Source organism: Monodelphis domestica, chromosome 1, assembly GCF_027887165.1.
Source record: "Monodelphis domestica isolate mMonDom1 chromosome 1, mMonDom1.pri, whole genome shotgun sequence".
In the NCBI taxonomy this organism is placed as follows: domain Eukaryota; kingdom Metazoa; phylum Chordata; class Mammalia; order Didelphimorphia; family Didelphidae; genus Monodelphis; species Monodelphis domestica.
Genome location: NC_077227.1, coordinates 37,007,280 through 37,028,400, shown reverse-complemented (window position 1 = coordinate 37,028,400; position 21,121 = coordinate 37,007,280). Strand labels below are relative to the sequence as shown.

Below are 21,121 nucleotides of genomic sequence, written 5' to 3'. Positions count from 1 at the left end.
AAAAAATGTCAGATATGTCAATTTTCCAGAAGGGACAAGATGAATTTTGTAAGACATAAACCAGCTTGACTGTGGTTCTTGGTAAATTCTGGAATGGATAATTAAAGGGGATGGCTAGTGAAAATTTAGGGTAGCTAAATTGGCATATTGGATAAAGTGCTAATCCTGGAGTCTGGAAGACTCATCTACCTGAGATTAAATTTGGCCTTAGACACTGAAACATTGAAATTGTGACTTGCCCAGGATCACAAAGCTAGTAAATGTCTAACATGGCATTTGAACCCAGGTTTTTTCTGACCCTTAAGTCCATTGCTCTAGCCACCACTACACCAGAGGCTATTGGGGGAAGTACAGAGAGTTCTCATTTCACTTAAGGGAATCATTTGGCAGACCTCTAGAAGAAGCATTTTTACTTTGAATTTGCCCCTAGATAAGAGGGAGGGAGAGGAACAGAAAAGGGGCCATGCACCTGCAGAAGGAAGGGCTGGGCATACAGTTCAAGGACATGTTGAGACTACAGAGAACAGAGCAGGAGGAGGAACAGTGTGAAGCTGGGGGAGTGGAAGGGGTGCAGATAACAGGGAGGAGAGAACAGGCAGTGGTCCCAAAGTACAGAGGACAGAGCTGGGCAAAGATTTCCTCTCTCAGTGGCACCAAACTCCTAGGCTGCTGATGGCAATGGCACTTTCTCTGGTAATCTCTTATTGTGCTTTCACAAGATGGGCTTTTAAAAGATGTTCTTTGTTTTTGGTAGTGGGGCAGGGGCGGAGCTGAGGGGCAGGAGCAGAGAAAAAGAAAGAGAGCACAATTCTGTACAGTAAACAGATTTTTTCTGGAATGCAAATTTCTTTCAGAATTCTTTACTATAAGAAATTTGTGTAAAGTGAGAACTGCATTTGTAACAGCGAAACTCACCAATAAATTAAAAAGTTTTATCAGATTATTTTTATTTCCTTTGTCTCTGTCTCTGTCTCTCTGTCTGTCACTCCCCCCTTTTCCCTCTCCCCTCTTTTCCTCTCCCCCTTCCCTTCCTAGGAAATATAGTTTATGTAATTGTCTATCACCCCACTATGCCCAATGCTGCTAATTAGTTCTGAAAAAAACATTAGATGAAGCAGCCTGACAGGGCGCAGTTGGTTCCATTGGAACGATATTGTATGTGTTAACAGTGAGTAGATGACCTGAACAGAATTACAGTAGGGTTTCTGGGCTTGATAGTGAGGGTTTTGTTATGCTGGATTGAGGATGTGACTTGAGAAATGCCTTCTCTTAGTTAACCATGTATGAGATAGATCTAAGTTCTGCACAGTTTTGGGGAAAGATGGTGAGATGTTCCTTAGATGAGTTTGTAGTTAAATGACTCAAAACTAGTTGAATCCATAGAAATTTGATAAATGAGATTGATGTCAACCTATAGTGAGTAGAATCCCATAGTTCTCCCTCTTCTTATCCCCACTCTATCCAAAGTTTTCATTGTTAGGTGGATGGAGACATAATGCCAGTGCTCACCAAATTAACGAGTGATGCAAAGCTAGAAAGGCTGGGTAGGTGAAAGAATTGAGAGCCCCAGTGCCTGAAAGAGTAGGCTAAAAATAAATGAGCTGGGAGCATTTAGGTAGCATGGCGGATAGAGTGCCAGGGCTGGAGTCAGGAAGATCTGAGTTCCAATCCAACCCCAGACGCTTCCTAGCTTTGTGTTGCTGAAGAAGTCTCAACTCCAAATTGCTTAGCCATTACAGCTCTTCTGCCTTAGAATTGGCAGAAGGTAAGGATTTAAAACAAAGAAAAAAGAAACGAGCTATCCTAGCTAGAGTAGTCATCTCTGATCTATATGTGGAGTTGACCTAGTCCAACTCGTATCAATGCAAGGTGGCATCATTTGAACTAGAGAGAAAGTCAGCTGCAAAAGACCTGGGGCTTTTATGAACCGCAGAACTCATCTTGAGTCTACAGTATGACATAATTTTAAAAGCTTGTCTAAATTCATGCTGTTAGTAAGTAGCATTCAAAAACATTTGAGTCAATAAGCTGTACCCTGTGCTCTGCCCTTCTCTTCTGACCTCTGGAGTCTTGTGTCCATTGATTCCCATAGATAATCTTGTACGTCAGTGCATCTGTGAATTCTTCCCAGTCTCGCTAGCCTCTTCTTGGGACTCAATAATCTTCTCGCAGGGGGTTAGCCCGTGGTATGCTGTGGATAAGTGGAAAACATGAGCTCTGCACTTTTTGTCCTTCACTCTTACTTCATGGCTGGCCTATCTACTTTGCGGGTTATATGATCTTTACATAATATTTTGTACTCTGCTTCTGTGGTACTTGTCTTTTATTGGCAATGTGCTACAGGCTATTTGTATCAGCTTGTGTCTTTCTCTGTTGCCTTTTGTGTGATCTGCACCCTCTTATTGAGAGCACTTAAATTTAAATTCCACCTCAAATTCTAATACTGGCTGTGTGACCATAAAGAATTCACAACCTCTCTGATCCCAGGTTTCATCATTTGTAAAATGCAGTCAGTAATAAACGTAGTAACTACTTCACAGAATTGTCAGGCTCAAATGAGATGATATCTGGCGACTGCTTTTGAAAAGCTTAAAGAAAATGCCTGTTATTGGCCCATATTTCACATTGCATCTCTAGAAGAAAACTGGCTTGTTGTTCAGAGAGAATCTCGTAGCCCTTGAAAGTTCTGTCACTTTTCCCAAGGCAGCCCAGTGGGTTCTCCAGCTCCTTTTTTGCTGGCCCATGGTCCATCTCTCTGTAGTGCCTGCTGTATACAACAGGCATGCAGTGATCCAGCTTTAGTGTGTACATATCCACACAAACCTTTCTGCTTCTTGTATATCTAAAGCCTGTTGGGTTTGTCCTTTGTCAAATACAAGAAAAAATTGAGGAAGGTGAAAGGAGGTTTTTGTTATTTTGTTTTAAAGTTGGGGTTAGCCTGTATGTTGGTAGGAATGAGAGAAGGAATGGTTGGATTGCTTGCTAAGGGGGAAGACAATATTCTTATGCTAATCCAAGTCCTGGATAAGAAGCAAAGTAGCCATGCAAACAATGGAAGTGGAGCCAGAAAGTCTGCTCCGGAGTCTAGCATGCCTTGAAAAGCATGTCAGACTGGGCGCCAAGAGCTGCCTTGGGGAGGGGCTCTGAGGAGAGAGGAGTTGGGCTCCAAGTTATTTTATGGAATTGGCTCCAGGCCAACAAGCTGAAAAATCCCAAACCTTACCACTAGGAAGTAAGGATCCAAAGGGACAGGAAAGGCTAACTGTAGTGTTTGCCAGCCAATTCTTTTCTCTTTATTAGCCTTTTCTCAGAAATCTGGGGCCCAATTTCTTATTTCTATAAAACAATCTTTTATGTCATTTAAAAACATCTTGATGTTTGGTTATTGCTCAGTAGTTAAATTTGTCAGAGTGAGTTTTCTGTGGGCAAAAGATTAGACTAACCTTTAAATCTGGCAAAGTAAAATGCATTTTTTTGTTTGGACCATAAGTAGAAAAAAAGAGTTGGGAATAATCTAGTGTAATCTCTTTTTACAGTAGAGGAAACTGAAGGCAAGAGAAGGTAAGAGACTTGTCCAAGGTCACAGTCAGCCATTTAAAATATTACATTTTTCCTGTTTCAAATCCAGTTATCTTTGCGGTTTTCTTTGTTGGCCAGTTTAGTTTAAATGCTTGAGGCTCATTTATTCAGAGTGAAGAGACAGCATCATTTAAAAAATTTAATTTGATCAGGCTCTCCATATCAGTCTTCAAGGTCTTTGTTGTTTTAATCCTAGTGCCAAAAGAACAATAGTTTTAGATTATCCTAAACACAATCCTGATGATTATTTATTTTAAGATTGTTGTTTAGTTGTTTTACAGTCATGTCTGGCTTTTTGTGACCCCATTTGGAGATTTCTTAGCAAATATACTGAAATGGCTTGCTATTTCCTTCTCTAGCTCATTTTACATTTGAGGAAACCAAGGCAAATAGTGTGAAGTGACTTGCCCAGGAGCACACAGCTAGTAAGTATCTGAGGCCAGATTTGAGCTTGAGAAGATGAGTCTTCCTGACCACAAGCCTGGCACTATATTCACTTTACCACCGAGCTTGACCTATTGTAAGATGTCTGCTAGTAATTTTTGTATCTTATACTTTGAAAGCTAGGAAATATAAAATATTAAATTTTAGGGTTTCATAGTAGGAAATTAGCATTACAACCATCATTTTTTTTTAATTTAAAGAAACAACAGTTCTACCCCTCAAAGGAAGGGAAAAAATATTTTGTCATTAACTCCTCCCTTGCCCTTCCTATTTATTTTATGAAAAATGCCTTTAATGGAAAATAAAATAATATTTTTATGGAATCCAGAACTTTAAAAAGAAGATATTATAAATATTCAGACCAAAATTATGGTAAAATTTTTATCTTGCTTAAAACATATTTTTATCTAAATGAATTTTTTTTTTCTCTCTTGGACCTTGCTACCTCCTGTTTGGTCTTCAGAATACCTTACTGCATCAGCTAGGTTGGTTTGCCTTCCCAGAGTTGGCAGTTGGTGGGAGGATGGCAAATCCTTTCTTCACAGTGGTTACTCTCTTCAGTGAAAGCTTCTGAGGATGGAAGCTGGCCTAGCGGTCTGGTGGGCACTGCTTTTTATAGCTTATCGTTTGTGTTTGCCTAGATAGTCTATACTGCTGAACCACGGAAGCAGTAGTGTTGGCCTTTCTTTTCTCTTGGTACTTGCTTCCTCATATTTTCCATTAAAAAAAAAAAAAAAAGCTCTGGAACAGCCTACAGGTTGTGGTAATTGAAAAACAAATACTGGAACCAATGTACCATTGACTTGTGTGTGTTTCTTTTTCTTTCCTTTCTTTTCTTTTTTAAGAAAAATCCTTAATGTCTGTCTTGGAATCCGTATCAATATTATGTATTGTTTCCAAGGCAGAAGAATGGTAAGGGCTAAGCAGTGGGGGTTAAGTTACTTGTTCAGGGTCACACAGCTAGGAAGTGTCTGAGTTCAGATTTGAACCCAGGACTTCTCATTTTTGTGCCTAGCTCTCAATCCACTGAGCCACCCAGCTGTCTCTTATTTCTTTTTCTTTATGAATGTCAAATATAATGTATATTTGTATTTATATTATATATATTATATATTATACAAATATAGTATGTATATTCCCTTATTTCACCAAATTCCAGGGTAATAGTACTGTTTACTGTATATGTCATAGGATCAAAAAATCTTAGGAGTTAGAGAAGACCTTGTTAGCCATCTAGCCATCTTCAGTAACAAACAAGGACGATAATCATAATCATGCCAAGAATGTCTAGACATCAAGCTCATTGGTGAGTAGTTTGTGGATTGCATCCATTTTTTTCTTTTTTTTTTAAACTGAAACAAATCATCCTCTTTTAGCAACTCTCTAGTTCATTACAGTTTTTCAGTGATCACTAGCCTGGCAACCATATTTCTTGGTTCTTTCAGTGGCCCTGGAATGTAATTTATTTAGGTCTAGAGACTTGAATTTATTATGGTCATCTTAAAGGTCTCTTACTGTTTGTAGAGTTATCCTCTGTTTCAACAATTGCTAACCATTTTTGATCTCTTCTTCCTCATACAATTTGCAAAGTGCCTTTACATATATGATTTGAGTCTGTCTTTTGAACCCTTTGAGGCACTAGGACACCTTGTGGATATGATTATTTATGAGTGAGGAAATTGATGCTCAGAGAGATTATTTAACTTACCAGTGATCCATCACACAGCTAGTCCAGGTCAGATCCAAGGAGTGATCTGGACCCTTGGTTTAGACTCTGGATTTGGGGCTGTGCTTACTAGAAATAAGGAAAAACTGTAGCAAACTCCTTTCTTACTTCTTGGTTGTGTGGCTATGGACAGCTGCTTTTTAAGCTTTTTTATCTTCTAAATTACAAAGCAGCTGTGATTTTAATCTATTTTGTGGATGGAGTTCTCACACTAATCAATCCATCTATACAATTGTTTCAGTGCATAGTCTATGCTAGGCATTGGGGAGGACACTAAGACAAAATAAAAAACCAACTCTACCCTTAAGGAGTCTGCAGTTTAGCTCAGAGGGTGAGGGATTGAGAACATGTATGTATGTAGGTCTGTATAAAATAGATACAATGTGATTTTAAGGGAAAGAATGGCAACTGGGAGACCCCAGAAAAGTCCTGGTGTAGAAGCTGAGCCTTGAAAGAAAGTGCAATAGTGATTCTGAGAGATTGGGATGGGGGAGGTGCCATGGTGGGTCTGGTGGAATTCCTCTTCCAGTAATTATCCTCTTTGACAGAGGAAAGCAAAGCACATAAGATTCATGTTGTTCCAACTTCTCTCTATTATCAACTCTCTGACACTCTTATGTTTAGCCCTGCCTCCCCTCTCTTTGATGATTCTCTTGTCACTAATATAGATTTTTTTAAAAGTACTGGCTGTCTTTAGCATTCATCATTGGCCTCTGCCATTGATCTTTAATGTTTAAAAAACATTTTTATGTTCTTTTGTAGTCATCCCCTGTTACTTGCATTGAAGTATAAATTGGTCAAAGAATTGCTTCCCTATTTGTATCTACAGTAGTCTTTTTAGAGGTCATTTCTAGAATTTCATTTTTTAGAGTTTCCCATCCTTTTTATGCTAACTCTCCATTAGGAAAGGCCATGGGAACATGCTTATCATCTATCTGAAGTTTTTGAAACTAATTCTCCCAAATTATCAAATTCATCTTATTTCTCTACCACAAATTCTAAAAATCAATTATCTGGCTAATGTGAAAATTTGTTTTGTATGTCTTTATTTGTAATGGGTTTTTCTTGCTTTCTCATTGGACAAGGGATGGGGAGGGAGAGAATTTGGGATTAGAAATAAAATGAAATTGAATTTTTTAAAAGGAAAGTTAAAGGATAGATAAGAACAGCCAGTGTAGTACAATATAAAGAGCAGTAGTCCTGGGCCAGGAGATATACTGGCAACTGTTTAACAGTCGACTCTCTCCTCCCACAAAAGTGCTCACTACATACTTTTAAGTTTTATTTGCATTATTAACATTTTCTTCATCACTTTCTCAATTCTAGACAATCAATAAGACAATAAATCAAGCCTTGATTTGTATCAAGTAAAAATCTATTATCACTGGCCCTCAAATTCTATTTCTTCCTCAACAGTAAACTGCTCCCTTTTGATGATAATTAGGTTCTGAATAACACTTCTCTTTTCCGGTTCCATCTTTTGAAAAACAAAATTTTCATTAAGTCTTGATTAGCCACCGCTTATAGCAGAGGGAGAGATCCAGGATATAGAAGATATTTAAAGTCTTGCCTCTCTATAGTGTCATGCCTTCATGCCCTATTTGTGATTTGTTTGCTGAACTCTTCATCTACTTCTTTCCATTCAAGTATGTTTGAAACATAATTTCAGTTTGGTTTTGTCCTTTTGTTGAATCTCGCCAAAGTGTTTTCACCATGCTTCTCTTCTCTGGCTCCTGATTTTGTCATCATTATATCAGCTTAACATACAGTGTGACTGTTTCACCCTTTCATATATGGTTTGTTTCTTATGAATAAAGTACCTTCTGTAAGAATTGGAATAATATTTCTACCCAGATATGTATTTTATAAAGTTTATTAGAAAGGGTAGACAGTCAGTTTAAATCTCATCATTCCTATAAGTAACCTGACCACATGGTCCCTAGCCTGCAAGTCTCTTCCTCCTTCCCTGCACCTGCCTGCTCTGCTCCTGACTTCTTCCTTCCTCCTTCTCTTCTCGGTTCTCCCCCCTTCAAGTCCAAAGCCTTGACTTTATTGACGTACAGCACGTAGAGGGATGCAAACCTGGCGCAACTGTGTTATGTCAGCAATGTTTGATGGACAGGTCAAACTACTCAGGAGGGGGAGGGGATGAACTTCCTTGATACACTTCCCAGAACTGTTTCAGCCCCAAGTCTCCAATCCTTTGGATTCAACTTGTGTGTCACCTGCTATGGAAGCCCTTATTGGTCTAGTTTGGCTTTTTGTCTTGGTCATAGGCTTACAACCCCATGGTCCCCCCTCCTCAATAGTGTTAGCATGGGAGCTTGTTTAGGGCCAGTACTTAGATGCAGAACCAGTACATAGACAATAAATGTTGTTGGCTGGATTTGGATTGAACCCCACCAAGTCTCAGTGATGCCTAGGAAAAGGAATTTGTCTTCTTGCTTTGGGATGTGCCATTAACATTTTGATGGCCCATACCTTGTGCATTTGTAGATAGATGTCTAAAACCATGGATTTTATAGCTTGCTCTCTTTGGGCTATTGCTTCTTGTGGATTCCTGGTCTTCTCTACTTTTTCCTATTATTTTTTCCTGACAGATGAGGGCAGCTTTCTTCCTCTTCCTTCTTTTTCAGGTTAAAATCTTGATCAGATTTGTAAAACACTAAACTAATGCCTTTTTACCAGTCTTTTTCATGTATTCTATCCCAGATCAAGAGCCCTTACATAGTTCAGCTTTATAGTTTAAGCCATGGTTCAGCAAACTAAATCCCTTTCTCAGATACTGTTGAAATAAATCTTCATCTTTCAAATTTTCCTCTTTTCTGAAGTGCTTTTACTTTTATTTGGCATCAGGAGAGAAGATAGCACTTTAAATCAAATGAGATGATTTATGTAAAGTGCAAACCTGAAAACATTATAGAAATTCTAGCTAATATAATTCCTAGTGATGCTTTTTGGGCTGCTTCTAACAGTGACATTCTTCTCCATGAGAATGACTAAGAACGAACAATATTCATCACTAATAAGAATTATACTTTCTTCCATACCCCAAATATGTGCCCGTGGAAGATAGTTCATTCTGTTATTCTCTTCGGAACCAAGATTGATAGTGGCCTGTGCTTCTCCCATCAATTAGTTGTCAGCTATAGCTGCTTATGCTTCATCTTTTCATTACTTGATGACATCTATCCAGGCAGCACTAGTAGATCCACTTCATCATTGTTTTGAATTTGCTGACTTTTCAGAGTTTTTTTCAGAAAAGTTTTGGACTTTTTAGTTTCACTCTCTATTATATGGTTGCCCACTTTGTCAGATTTTTCAATTTTTAATTTCCTGGTATAGGTTAAGATTCTCTTCTGCCTCACTAGGAACTTAATTCGCCTTGATAACTTGTAAAGAGGTGTTTTGCTACATTCTCTGTGAGGGAAACCAACTTGCTCGTTGTGCACAGATAGCCATTATTTATCACTTGTAGAAGAAACATAGCACTCTCTCCATAGATCAATAGAAAATTATTCTCACCTTTCATACTTTCTAGAAGCATGATTCTTATAGATTCTTCTGTGGTTAATCCTTGTGGTAAAATAATAACAAGCCTGATGGAAGAGGTAGGTCTATTGTACCCTCAAAATCTTTTGCAATTCCTGAACCCATAAAACAGTGGCATAATTTTCTCCAGTGAGTATTTTAGAAGGAAAATCAGAATGCAGACAATAGAAAATTTCTCAGTAATGAGCATGCTGATCTAGAATAAGTGGAATTTTAAAGTATATGGAATATCAAAGACATCATTAATTTGCTTTCTCCCTCCCTCTCAGCAGAGGACCTTAATTTAAGCTTAACTGAAAAAATTCGAGGCCATCCATTTGTAGCATACCTCTCTTCTCCAAATCTATATTTTCTATAACTCAGCATTCTTTCTCTTCCTCCTCCTCCTCTTCTTTTTCCCCATCTGAGGGAGAGAGAGAGAGAGAGAGAGAGAGAGAGAGAGAGAGAGAGAGAGAGAGAGAGAGAGAGAAAGAGAGAGAGAGAGAGAGAGAGAGAGAGAGAGAGAGAGAGAGAGAGAGAGAGAGAGAGAGAGAGAGAGAGAGAGAGAGAGAGAGAGAGAGAGAGAGAGAGGACCTCTTTCCTTGCTTTTACCTGCCTCTCTTCTTTCCCCCTTGCTCTCTCACTCTTCTTTTTCTTCCTGGAGCTTGATCCATTGATTAGTCTTCACCACCCTCCTCTAAATTTTCCTTAAACTTAAAAAATTATTTTTAATAATGCCCTTTCTTTTTATGTAATATTAATTCTGAAACATATCCTTCATTAACCATTCCTTGTACCAAACATTTAAGAAGGAAGAGGAATAAAAAGCAGCTCAGCAAAACTAACCAGTACATCCAACTATTTTAACAGTATGTGTAGGATATACATTTTCTATTTATTGAATCCTTCCCCGTTGGCTACAAATATGTAAAGATCCCTGCTATCCTTAACTTGTACTTTCCTTTATCATCCACTAAAGCAGTTATCCTATGTTTCTTCTACCTTCTATAGACAGAATCCTAGGAAAAGCTACACCTTTATGCTGTTTGTATACTTTCTTTCCATCTACTCATTTTTTATTTTGCAAACTGACATCTGTTCTCACCACTCAACTTAAACTGCCTTTTCCAAGATCACTAGTGATCTTTATGGTTAATAAACACATTCGTCTTTCTTAGGACTCATCTTTTCTTGACCTCTCTGCTTTGAGTGACAGTGCTGATCACCCCCTCCTTCATATACTCTTTCCTCCCTGAGTTTTTGTGACACTGCTCTTTTGCAGGCCTTTTCTTATTTGTCTGATGTTATCCTTTTTGGTTTCCTTTGCAAGTTTATCATTCATGTTCCATCTCCTATTCATGGATGTACCCGAAGGTTCCTCTTTTCTCTTTATACTCATTCTACTATCATTTTTATGCAGATGACTTCCAGATCTAGATATCCGCCCATATCTACATGCTCAACCCTCATCTATCTTCTGAAACCCACTGCAGCAACACTACTGCCTTTGACTCCTTCTTGATGTGCCCTAGTCATGTTCAAATCAAAACTCATGTTTTACCCTAAATCTACCCTTCCCTCTAACTTTCCTATTTCAGCTGAGAGTACCCCCATTTTTTCTAGCCACTCTGGTTTGTTATCTAGGAATTATCCTTCATTCTTTATCCTAGACTGCTAGGTGTCATAGTGGGTAGTACTAGACCTGGAATCAAGAAGACTTGAGTTAAATATAGCTTTAAATACTTAATAATTCTAAGGCCTTGGATGAGTCACTTTACTAGTATATTTAAAACCTGTAAATTCTCATTTGTAATATCAGAATCACAGTAGTATTTGTCTCATGGAGTTGTGTGAAGTTGTATTTGAGGGGTCATTTATTTGTATAGAGAAAGAGAGGAGACCCCCCCTTTCTCAAAGAGGGGTTCAGGGGAGATAGCTAATGTTTAAGGTTGACTCAAAATGAGGAGAGGGGGTTTGAAGATCCCCCCTTCTGTCTTCCCTCCTTAGTTATGGCTGCTCTCCCAAATTTGCTCCCTCTTGTCCCCCCTCTGCTATTCAAGACCAAAGGGTTTCCCCTTGATCTGTTCACTCACACTTCATTCACAGCTTGCGGGAAAGATAACTATTTAATGTCAACTTAACTCAATCAGGATAATACAAAGGAAAACCTGGCAGGGAAAGAATGGTAGAAGAAAATGGGGAAAAGGGGATCCCTGTCTCTATCTAAACCCTTTCCCCTCCCTCCTCAAGTTTGAGGGGGAACTCAGGCCTTGGCAGCCTGAGACCCCTGAGAGAAAAGTCAGATTTACTCACCCTGGTTTTGGCCCCTTGGCCACAGTTCAGACTCAGGGCAACAAGAGCTTGAAGTAAAGTCAGACAGAGATTTAAAATTTCTTTCTCAGGCTTCCTCTTCAGTATTTTCAATTGGGAAATGTTGGGGGGGGGGTGGAGTTCCAGTCACAGACAGGAAAAAGTGAGTAACCCTCAGGAGAAAGTCTTTTTCAGCTTTTTCTCTTTGGCCTCTCCTGACTAAGAGCCCAACTCGGAGTTCTCTATCAGCCAGAGTCTTCTCCTCCTCCAGATTCCCCACTCCTGGGGCCTTTCCCACGTCAAGGTTATCAGTTCCACACACTCTTCAGCCTGGCACTTTTCTTATGTGCCAGCCTCTATCACAAATTTCAAATGAAATAATATCTGTAAAGTGCTTTGCAAACTTAAATCACTGTATAAATGGTAGCTATTACTATTACTATCTTTTCTTCTGCCAGAATCCACTTAATTCCTAAGACTCATCAGTTCTCTGTTTCCTTCTCTCCCCTCTCTACCACAACCACACTGTTTCATGCTCTCATCATTATTTCCTAGACTGTTGCCAGAGCTACCCAAGTGAATTCCTAATTCCCTCTTCTTGTCTCATTTCTCTCCAACCATCCTCCATATCTTCTAAATTGATCTTCTTAGAAGCAGAAGACCAAATATAATATTTTTTTGCTCAAAATTTTTTTGTGATTCCCCATTCTCCTGGGATAAATTACAATATCCCTTGGCATTTAAAATAGCCCATTACTATCTAATTCCAGCCAGCCTTAGATCGATTAACCATTTCTTCCTTCATATGCTGCTTCTAGCCAAATTGGCTTACTTACTCTTCTACACACTATTACATAATTCTGCCTTCTATACAGAAGGTGGGATCTTACAAGGTAAAGGGGGAGAGAATTCTAGAAATAGGGTCTAGCCAATGAAAAGGCATGGAGTATGGAACAGGAGGAGCACCTAATATGCTAGTGGGCTAAATTGTAGAATTTGTGATAGGGAGCAGAGTATGAAAAATACTGGAAAGGCAAGAAAGGGTCCAGGATATAATGGCCTCAAATGCCAAATGGAACTTTGTATTATTTAATTGTGGAGGAAATAGATAGCTACTAGAGTTTATCAGCAAGGAGGATTGAGAGTGGGATGTATGACATGGTCAGACCCATATTTTAAGAAAATCTCTTCAGCATCTTAGTGGAGAATGGATTGAATTGGGAAGAGACTTGAGTTAGAAAAACTGGTTAGGTTGTTATTGCAATAGGCTGGGCAAAGGGAATGAGGACTTGTGCTAGAGTGGTGACTATGTTAGTGTAGAAAAGAAATGCATCTCAGTGATATTGTCAAGGTAGAAACAGTTAAGATTTAACAGCAGTTTGGATACGTGGAATGAATTAGAATTGGGAATCCAAGATTGAAACCAAGGTTGTGAACCTAGGTGAGAATGAGAAGGAAGAAGGTGCAGAGGGAAGATTTAGGAGGAAGAGAAGTGGTCTATTTAGGACATGGTTGAGTTTGAGATGGCTGTGGACATCCATTTCCAGATGTTCAAAAACCAATCAGTGATTGAATCCTAGAACTCAGGAGAGAGACTATAACATTTTAATGTTGTTCTTTAGGTGCTGAGGAATGTAGTGGTTCATAAAAATGCTAGATGATCTGGTTTTTATGGTTTTTTTTTTATTGATGTATCGGGTGCACTTTAGCATGTGTTTCATAAATTCTTTTTTTCTCCCCTGTACGTTTTTCAAAGTTGCAGTAAAGGTTATTCAAGAATATCAAGAGATGTAGAAGCTAAATATTCTGTAGACCAAAAATAGACAATTCAACCCATAAAGTTGGTTGAACTTTCAATAAAGAACAACATAGTGTCAGTTTAGAAAGACAACTGATAAGGAAGTCAAGTGATGTGGATTTTTGCACTGACTCTGCCACTGACCCATAATAGGACCTCAAGCAAATCCCTTAACCTTTTTCAGTCTGTTTACTTTTATATAAAATCAGATTTTGGATGATGAATATGGAAATATGTTTTGTATGTTAACATGTGTATAACTAATTTCAAATTGCTTGTTATCTTAGAGAGTGGGGAAGGGAGGAAAGGAAGGAGAGAATTTGGATCTTAAAATGTTGGAAAATGAATGCCAGAAATTGTTTTTACACATAATTGGGAAAGAATGAAACATAACCAAAGGAAAAACGAAATCAGGGGTCTGACTATATGTTTTTCTAAGTTTCTCTTTTAGCACTAAAATTCTGTGATATATTATAAAACCAATCAACAAACATTTTTGTGTTAGGCTTGTGCTAAGGTCTGAAGATACTGATTAAAGTGAAACATTGCCTTTATTTTCTTATTTTCTAATCAGAACTGCATGCACACATATAAGTATGGTCATGGTATATACAAAATGAATACAAAGTTATTTGGAGAGGAAGTGTACTCTCATCTCATCTCATGGAGTTCAAGCCCAGATAATGTTTTTGAGTAACAAAATGGATCAAAAATTTGTAGCACTAAAATTTTGTTTTTAGTTTAAACCAATGTTCTTACTATTTGGATACATTTTTCCTTGTCTTTAAAAAGCAAACAAACAAACAAACAAAAAAATCCCTCAATTCCAAAACAAAAAGTCATTCTTGCTTGTATCTTAGAACATTTGCTAGAAAAGAAACATTCATATTTTTTTTGAGGGGTTGGAGAAAAGAGAGACTTAGTAGTAAGGTTAATTACATTGTATTGGACCCTTTAGATATCTTCGCTTTATCTTGGGAAAAAAATTTAAAATTGACCTTGAATTAACAAACTGCTATTGTAGGTGTTTACATTGACAGTCTTAAGCTGTAGTTTGAGGGTCTCTTCACACTTAATATCCATTACTAGTCAGATAATATCCAGATAAATTATCATGGGTCTTTAATCTGTAGGCAGTTCCTCTGAACATAGTCTATTCCTGTCCCTGAATTTACTTATATGTGCTTGTAAACAGTATTTAAAAAAAAAATAAAGACACTCAAAAGCCTGCCCCCCCACTTTTTGATTGTTCAGAAAGATGATATGGTAGTAATGTTATTGATACTTTTATCCTAGTTCTTGTTAACTAAAATTTGTAACCAGCTTCAACAGCTGAGCAAAAAAAAAGATATTTCTGTCCCTAGTTTGAGACTTTCTTATGGATGTTTGATTGTCTTGATCTCTGGAGAATTTCATTCTTTTTTAAATTTCTGGATTAAAGATTTTCAGAATTCTGGATACTGCTTGTAAAATACTGTGCCACAGACTCCTAATAATACTCTCAGATAGAATAAGCACTATCACACCCATTTTATAGATGGGAAAATTATGACTCAGAGATTGAATGATTTGCTCTCGATTACACAGGACCAAACCTCAGGAGAGTGGCACTGATATTTAAGGGATACTAAGCAGGTCTGGAACGAAGAAAATTAGGAAAAAACAGTCATGGAACTCAGAGGAAAAATAAATAAATAAATGGATGAATGAATATATATATATATATATATATATATATATATATATACACACACACACACACACACATACACATATGCATTTATATATATATATATAGAGATATAGATATAGATATATATACATATGAGAAAGGATTGCTCTACAGTTTAAAAAAACTGTAGAGATGTCAAGAGAGGTTAGTAAAGGCCATTGGAACTTAGTAGCTAGCAGACTATGTAATCTTGGAAAGAGCAGTTTTAGTAATAGCATGATCAGGAGCCAGATTTGAAAGTGTTGAAAAGTGAGAAGGGGAACATGTAAATATAATAAACTTTTTCTAGGAGTTTTTTGGTGAAAAAGGAGAAGGAAAACTTGATAGGAGGACAGGATCATATGCTGTAGAGAGTCTTAGTGATTCTGCCATTCAGGTCATATAGGTAGGAGGGAGATAAGAGGTTTCAGGAGCAGGAAGAAGTTTGTTTCCTTGTTTGTTTTTTTTTGACAGTGCTCTTTCTCAGGCTCTTTTGTTAGATCCTTATCCAAGTCTTGCTTATTAACCAGGGTATCCTTCAGTGCTCTGTCCTGGACCCTCTTCACCTCTCTCTCTATACCGTTTCATTAGTGATATCATCAGCTCCTGTGTATTCATTTATCATCTTTATGCTAATGATTCCCAGAATCATCATCATTCTTATCCAGCCCATTTTTCTTTCTTGCATTTCTCACTGCCTGTCAAACATCTCCAATTGGATGCTCCATAGACATCTTAAATTCAACATTCCAAAACTAATTACCTTTTCTCCTAACTCCACTCCCTTCCTAATTTTCTTCTTGCTTTCAAGGTCATCACTGTCCTACCTATGTTCACATCCTATATATCATCCTGTGCTCCTTCCTCCCTTTCAGCCCAGTTTAAGCCCTCATATATACTGCTTATATACTGCTACTTTGCTTGCGCAGGATCTCATCACCTCATATCTAGACCTTTCTGGCTGGTTTCCTGCTTCAGATATCTTTGGACTCTTTTTCCAACTCCAATCCATCATCCCCTCAGCTATCAGATTGCTTTTCCCAAAGTACAGATCTGACCATGTATGTCCCCCTTCCCTTCCCCACTTGGAGAACTCCACTGGTTCCCTATCAGCTCCAGCAATTAGCACAGCATAGATTTATGTCATATGAAGAATAACAGTAGAGATGTTTAGAATTTTGAAGGACACAGAATCCAAGAAAGTGGTCAGAAGTGCAACTCATGTTTCTAGCTATCTAGTCCCAATTGGTGGGGAGGAAGATTACATGTCATGACTAATAAATAGGTTTAACTAGATATGTATCCTATCCCAAGGAAGCAAGTTTGACCCTAACATGTACTTTGGGATAGATTTCAGAGGGTTTTTGTGTTGTTTTTTTTTAATCCTTACCTTCCATCTTAGAATCAATATTGTGTATTGGTTCTAAGGCAGAAGAATGGTAAGGACAGGGCAATGGGTGTTAAGTGACTTGCCCAGGTCCATAAAGCTAGGAAGTGTCTGATGTCGAACTTGAACCCAGGACTTCCCATTTCTGATCCTGGCTCTCAATCCACTGAGCCACCATGCTGCCCCTAGATTTCCAAGTGTTTAAGAAAGAAGGCTAGAATTCCATGGATTCAAATTTTATAAAGGTTACTCCAAGGTCTTAAAAGCCAGTGAGGCAACTAGAACCTTTGCTTTAATTGAAATAGGAGATTCCTAGCAAGCAAACTTGACTGTTCTGCAACTTTTTGTCAACAAATAAAAATATTTTACTCCAACAGTGTTGTATATGATTCTATGAACTTCTGCTACATAGTTTGTCTTTAGAAAAAGTTTATATAAGATTTAACAACTTAAAATGAAATTGTCCTCTATTGTTTCCCCATTCTCAGCTTTTAAAATTTTCTCCTGCGATTTTTAACCACCCACTAACTTGCTTACTTCCTCTACCTCTATTAATAAGTATAGTCAAACAAAAGAAGTCAACACCATTGATTAAGTCTGAGAATGTACATCTCATTCTTCGGCATCTCTAGTCCCATACTCTGACTCTGAAATCCAGTGACATCGACCTCCTTGCTGTTCCTCAAGTGAAATCCTCTTAACTCTAAACTGTAGACATTTACACTGGCTGTCTCCCATGCCCAAAATGTGCTTCCTCTTCATCTCTGCCTCCTTGCTTCATGTCCCAGCTAAAATCCCCATTTCTAAGTTCCTCTTACTGCCAGTGCTTTTCCTCTGTTCATTTATTTCCAGTTTTTTTATCCCCTAGTAGGTTGTGAGCTCTTAGAGAGCAGAGACTACCGTTTACCTTTCTTTATATGCCTAATGCTTAGTGTTGTATCTGGAGTATAGTAGATGCTTAATAAATGTTTATTGACTGAGAGACAGGACTCAAAGCCATGCAAATAGCTTTTGCTTTTGTTGGATACATTGGTATATTGTTTTCCAGAAATTTAATAATTAATTGCCTTTGTTAATAACTGCTTAAAAACCAGTCTTGGAAAGAATTACTACTGTGTTCTTACAACAATTCAGTTTAATTTTCTTAAGATATATTAATATTTTGTATTTAAAATACTGAAAAAGACAGTTGGGTATAATTTGTAGTCAGGGGCCTGCTTTCTTAGGTAACATTGTTTATGGAAACTAGACTATATCTGACTATACTTAAGTTTAACTCTTAAGGTTAGCTACCCCTGCTTAGTTTTGAGTGATTCTTAAATGTTTTCTTAAACAGTAGTGCTAAGATGCTTTCAATAGTATGTATTGTTTAAAAATCTGATTTAGGAAATCCTCCTTTTAGGCAGCTCTTGAGTCAGAGTGGCTTATCTCAAGGAAAGAGATCTTTGCATTGGTTCAATTATGTCGTCTTTTGAAAACATACTTTTGCATTTATTCCTCTCCTGGTTTGAGAAAGCTTTATATCATTTACGTTTACTCACTACCTTACTTTCATTTTATCTTTCAGGAAGCAGGAAACAGCAGTAGAAGTTGGAATAATTATCAAACTATTGCAGGCAGAATTTCACTGAACAGACAAGCTTACAGTTTATCGAGAAGCAAGACCAACTGGTAAGGAGGACAGTTCACAGGGAAGATTAAAAAGTGAACAATGACTCAGCCAAGCATTTACATCACATTTTTGGGAGCCTATCTGCTCATCATTTTTTATGTACAAGGTAAGTAAGCCCATCTTCATATAAACGGTCTTGTCTCCCTTTTTGATGGCAAAGTAATGGAACCAAATTAATTGTTATCTGTTTCATTCCAAATCTTGTAAGCTGTAAAAAAAAAAAAACTTACTTCCTCTAATTGTGCCAAGTTACTTATATCACTCCTTTTCAGAATTAGCCTATTGTTAGAAAATTGACTCTTAAGGCAATGAGACATAAAGCAGAAATGTACTAAATAAATAGTTTTTTGGTCTCATCTGTGACCAAATATTATCAAATATTTAAAAAAATGATCATTGCTATTAAAAACCTTGTGCTGTTATGACGGAGCAAAGAATAAACATGGATATTATGAAAAATGTCATCTTTTAAAATTTTTGGTAAAGCCCGAATTGCATAGCTGTATTCAGGGTACTATGTGTCTTCATTAGCCAGGTTTTAAAGGCAATATATAGTTTTGCTGTTTATTGTGCCTTTAAAGTTCACAAATAGGAAATGGTAGTAAAGATTGTGAGAAGTAGTCAATTTGGTTTTGCACAGTTTTCCAGTTAATTTATTTAGGATAAGCTTTAAAACCAAAAGGAAGTCTTCATTTCATATAAAGGTTTTATACAGAACTTGTCCTTTCTCTTTACTCCATTTAGTAGGCTTGCTCTTTTCTAAATTTGTGTCGAGTGTTTTGTTTCAGTAACTAACTGCCCAGAGTTTACCATAAAAATGCTATTGAATGGTAGCTGTGAATATACATATGTTTTATAGTTTTGGCATGCAACTTGTTTAGAATGCATAATTGTCCTGGAAATAACTTTTTTTTTTGCAAGATTATGTAATAGATATTCTTTTATTAAACAACTTGGAATATGTGCCTTGATCTCTGGATGAACCAAAAATTGTATAGTTGATAATGGAACTTACTGTCACGTCGTCCTTTCCTCTCCAAATATTTACTATCCTGATATTTAAAAAATAAATTTGTTTACATTATATAGGAATATATTGCTCTCTAGTCTAATTTCTCCCATACGTTCCTCTTTATCCCCTTCCCAGAAAGCCATCCCATATAACAGTATTCTTTAAAGAAAAAAATGAGTATATCTGATCAATTCAAGAAAAAAGTATTAAAATGTGTACATTGTACAACCCTTGTGGCCCTCCCACCTCTGCAAAGGGGGTAGAATAGGAGAGTCTTTTTATATCTTTTCTTTCAAGCCATGCTTGTCCTTTTACATTTACAGCATTCAGCTTTGAAACTTTGTTGTAGTTCTTTCTGTTTACATGGTTGTAGTCATTGTATATACTTAGTTTTCATGTCTCTGTTTATTTCACTCTCCATTATTCATTCATGCAAATTCTTCCATCTTTCTCTGTATTCATTATACTCATCATTTCTTATAGCAAGATAACCCATTACAATTACCTGTCACAATTTGTTTAGTCATTTCCCAGTTGATGGGAACTGACTTTGTTTCCAGGTTTTTTTTAATCAAAAAAGTACTACTATAAACTTTTTGGTGTCTATGGGGATATCTTCCAGTTTTTAATTTTATTAGCCTATGATTAAACTGATGCTTGGTTATCAAAGTTCATGATGGGAAAAGTCTAGTAAGAATTGAACTTTCTTGATAACTAAGCCCATTATCCCCATGATTTTGAAAAATCCATTGTAAAATTTTATTTGAACAGTAGTCTAGAAATAGAGCAAGTCAAAGCTCCTGTCTTTCAGAGGTGGGATTGGGCCCTTAAGTAGCCCTTGCACTTCCAGACTAGGTGAAATGGAAAAACCCAGTCTAAAAACATTTTTTCATTATGCTTCATAAATGTTGTCATCTGAATTATTTTAAGTATATCATGTGCTAACTTTTAAATCTGCAACTAAACTTTTATTTTTTCAGCAGTGAGAGCATGCAAACTTTATTTTTGTTATTTTTTAAAGAAGATGATAAAGTTTGGGCTTCACAAATTATGTAATATACTATTGATTGAATGCATGGATCATGTCACTTACAGTTCTGATGATTCAGAGAGAATTTTAAAAATGATTCACAGATTGTTTTTTGTTTAAGAAATACGTCAAGTTTTTACATGCTATACTACATCTGCCATCAGCCATGAAAACCATCATCTAGTGAACTACCTGTGTTGAAACCACCAGAAATTTGGAATTTGGATGAGGAACTTGATGATATGACAAGATAGGAGAAAAGCAAGGTGATGATCTTCCTCAGAAGAAAGCGTTCTTTTCTCTAATCATCGTTTAACAACTCAAGGAAGATTTAAATGACCTTCATGATTTTAAATTATCCAGTAATTAAGGATGGAATCTTTTGCCACATGGTATTAATATATGTTCAAAAATGAAGCTTCTCTTGAGCACCATTAAGTATGGAAATGTTATTGGCATATCTGTGTGGATCTGAAAGCAATTACTTTTTTATTAGGATTACAATTTGGGTCTTCCCAAAACTACTGCCTTATTTGTGAATGGGTCTACAGACAGAAAAGAAATACTACATTAAAAATCAGTGACTTCAAAGGGAAGAAATCATTTCAGGTAAGAAAAATATAATAAGCCAGTGGCTGGCTAGACCTGGATGAATTTTATTGACATTGCATATTAAATTTATTAAATGAAAACTTTTCTCCAGATGCTGGTTTGAAATGGTATAGATTTACTTTATGTGAAAAACAAATTTCTGTGAATTAATGAGACTGAGATCAGAGGGAATATTTGAGTCCTCAATGATGGAATCGATGAAAAGTATGAAGATGGTGAAGTTCTCCAGATGCTCAATTTAGAGATGACATTTTGCTGCTTTCACTAAGTCCTGGAACACTACAAAACTTTTTCATTTTTCATTTTATT

The 21,121-nt window shown here is 37.0% G+C and overlaps 1 protein-coding gene across 1 annotated transcript in view; it reads left to right on the top strand.

Moving 5' to 3' along the window:
• Nucleotides 1-576: 576 nt before the first annotated feature.
• Nucleotides 577-21,121, top strand: part of BMPR1A (bone morphogenetic protein receptor type 1A) — a 55,645-nt gene continuing 35,100 nt past the window's right edge. Inside the window, exons 1-2 of the mRNA XM_056797292.1 lie at nucleotides 577-693; nucleotides 18,054-18,264. Coding sequence (XP_056653270.1) covers nucleotides 18,198-18,264 — 67 coding nt within the window. The 5' untranslated portion in view covers nucleotides 577-693; nucleotides 18,054-18,197. The remainder of the gene's footprint in view (nucleotides 694-18,053; nucleotides 18,265-21,121) is intronic.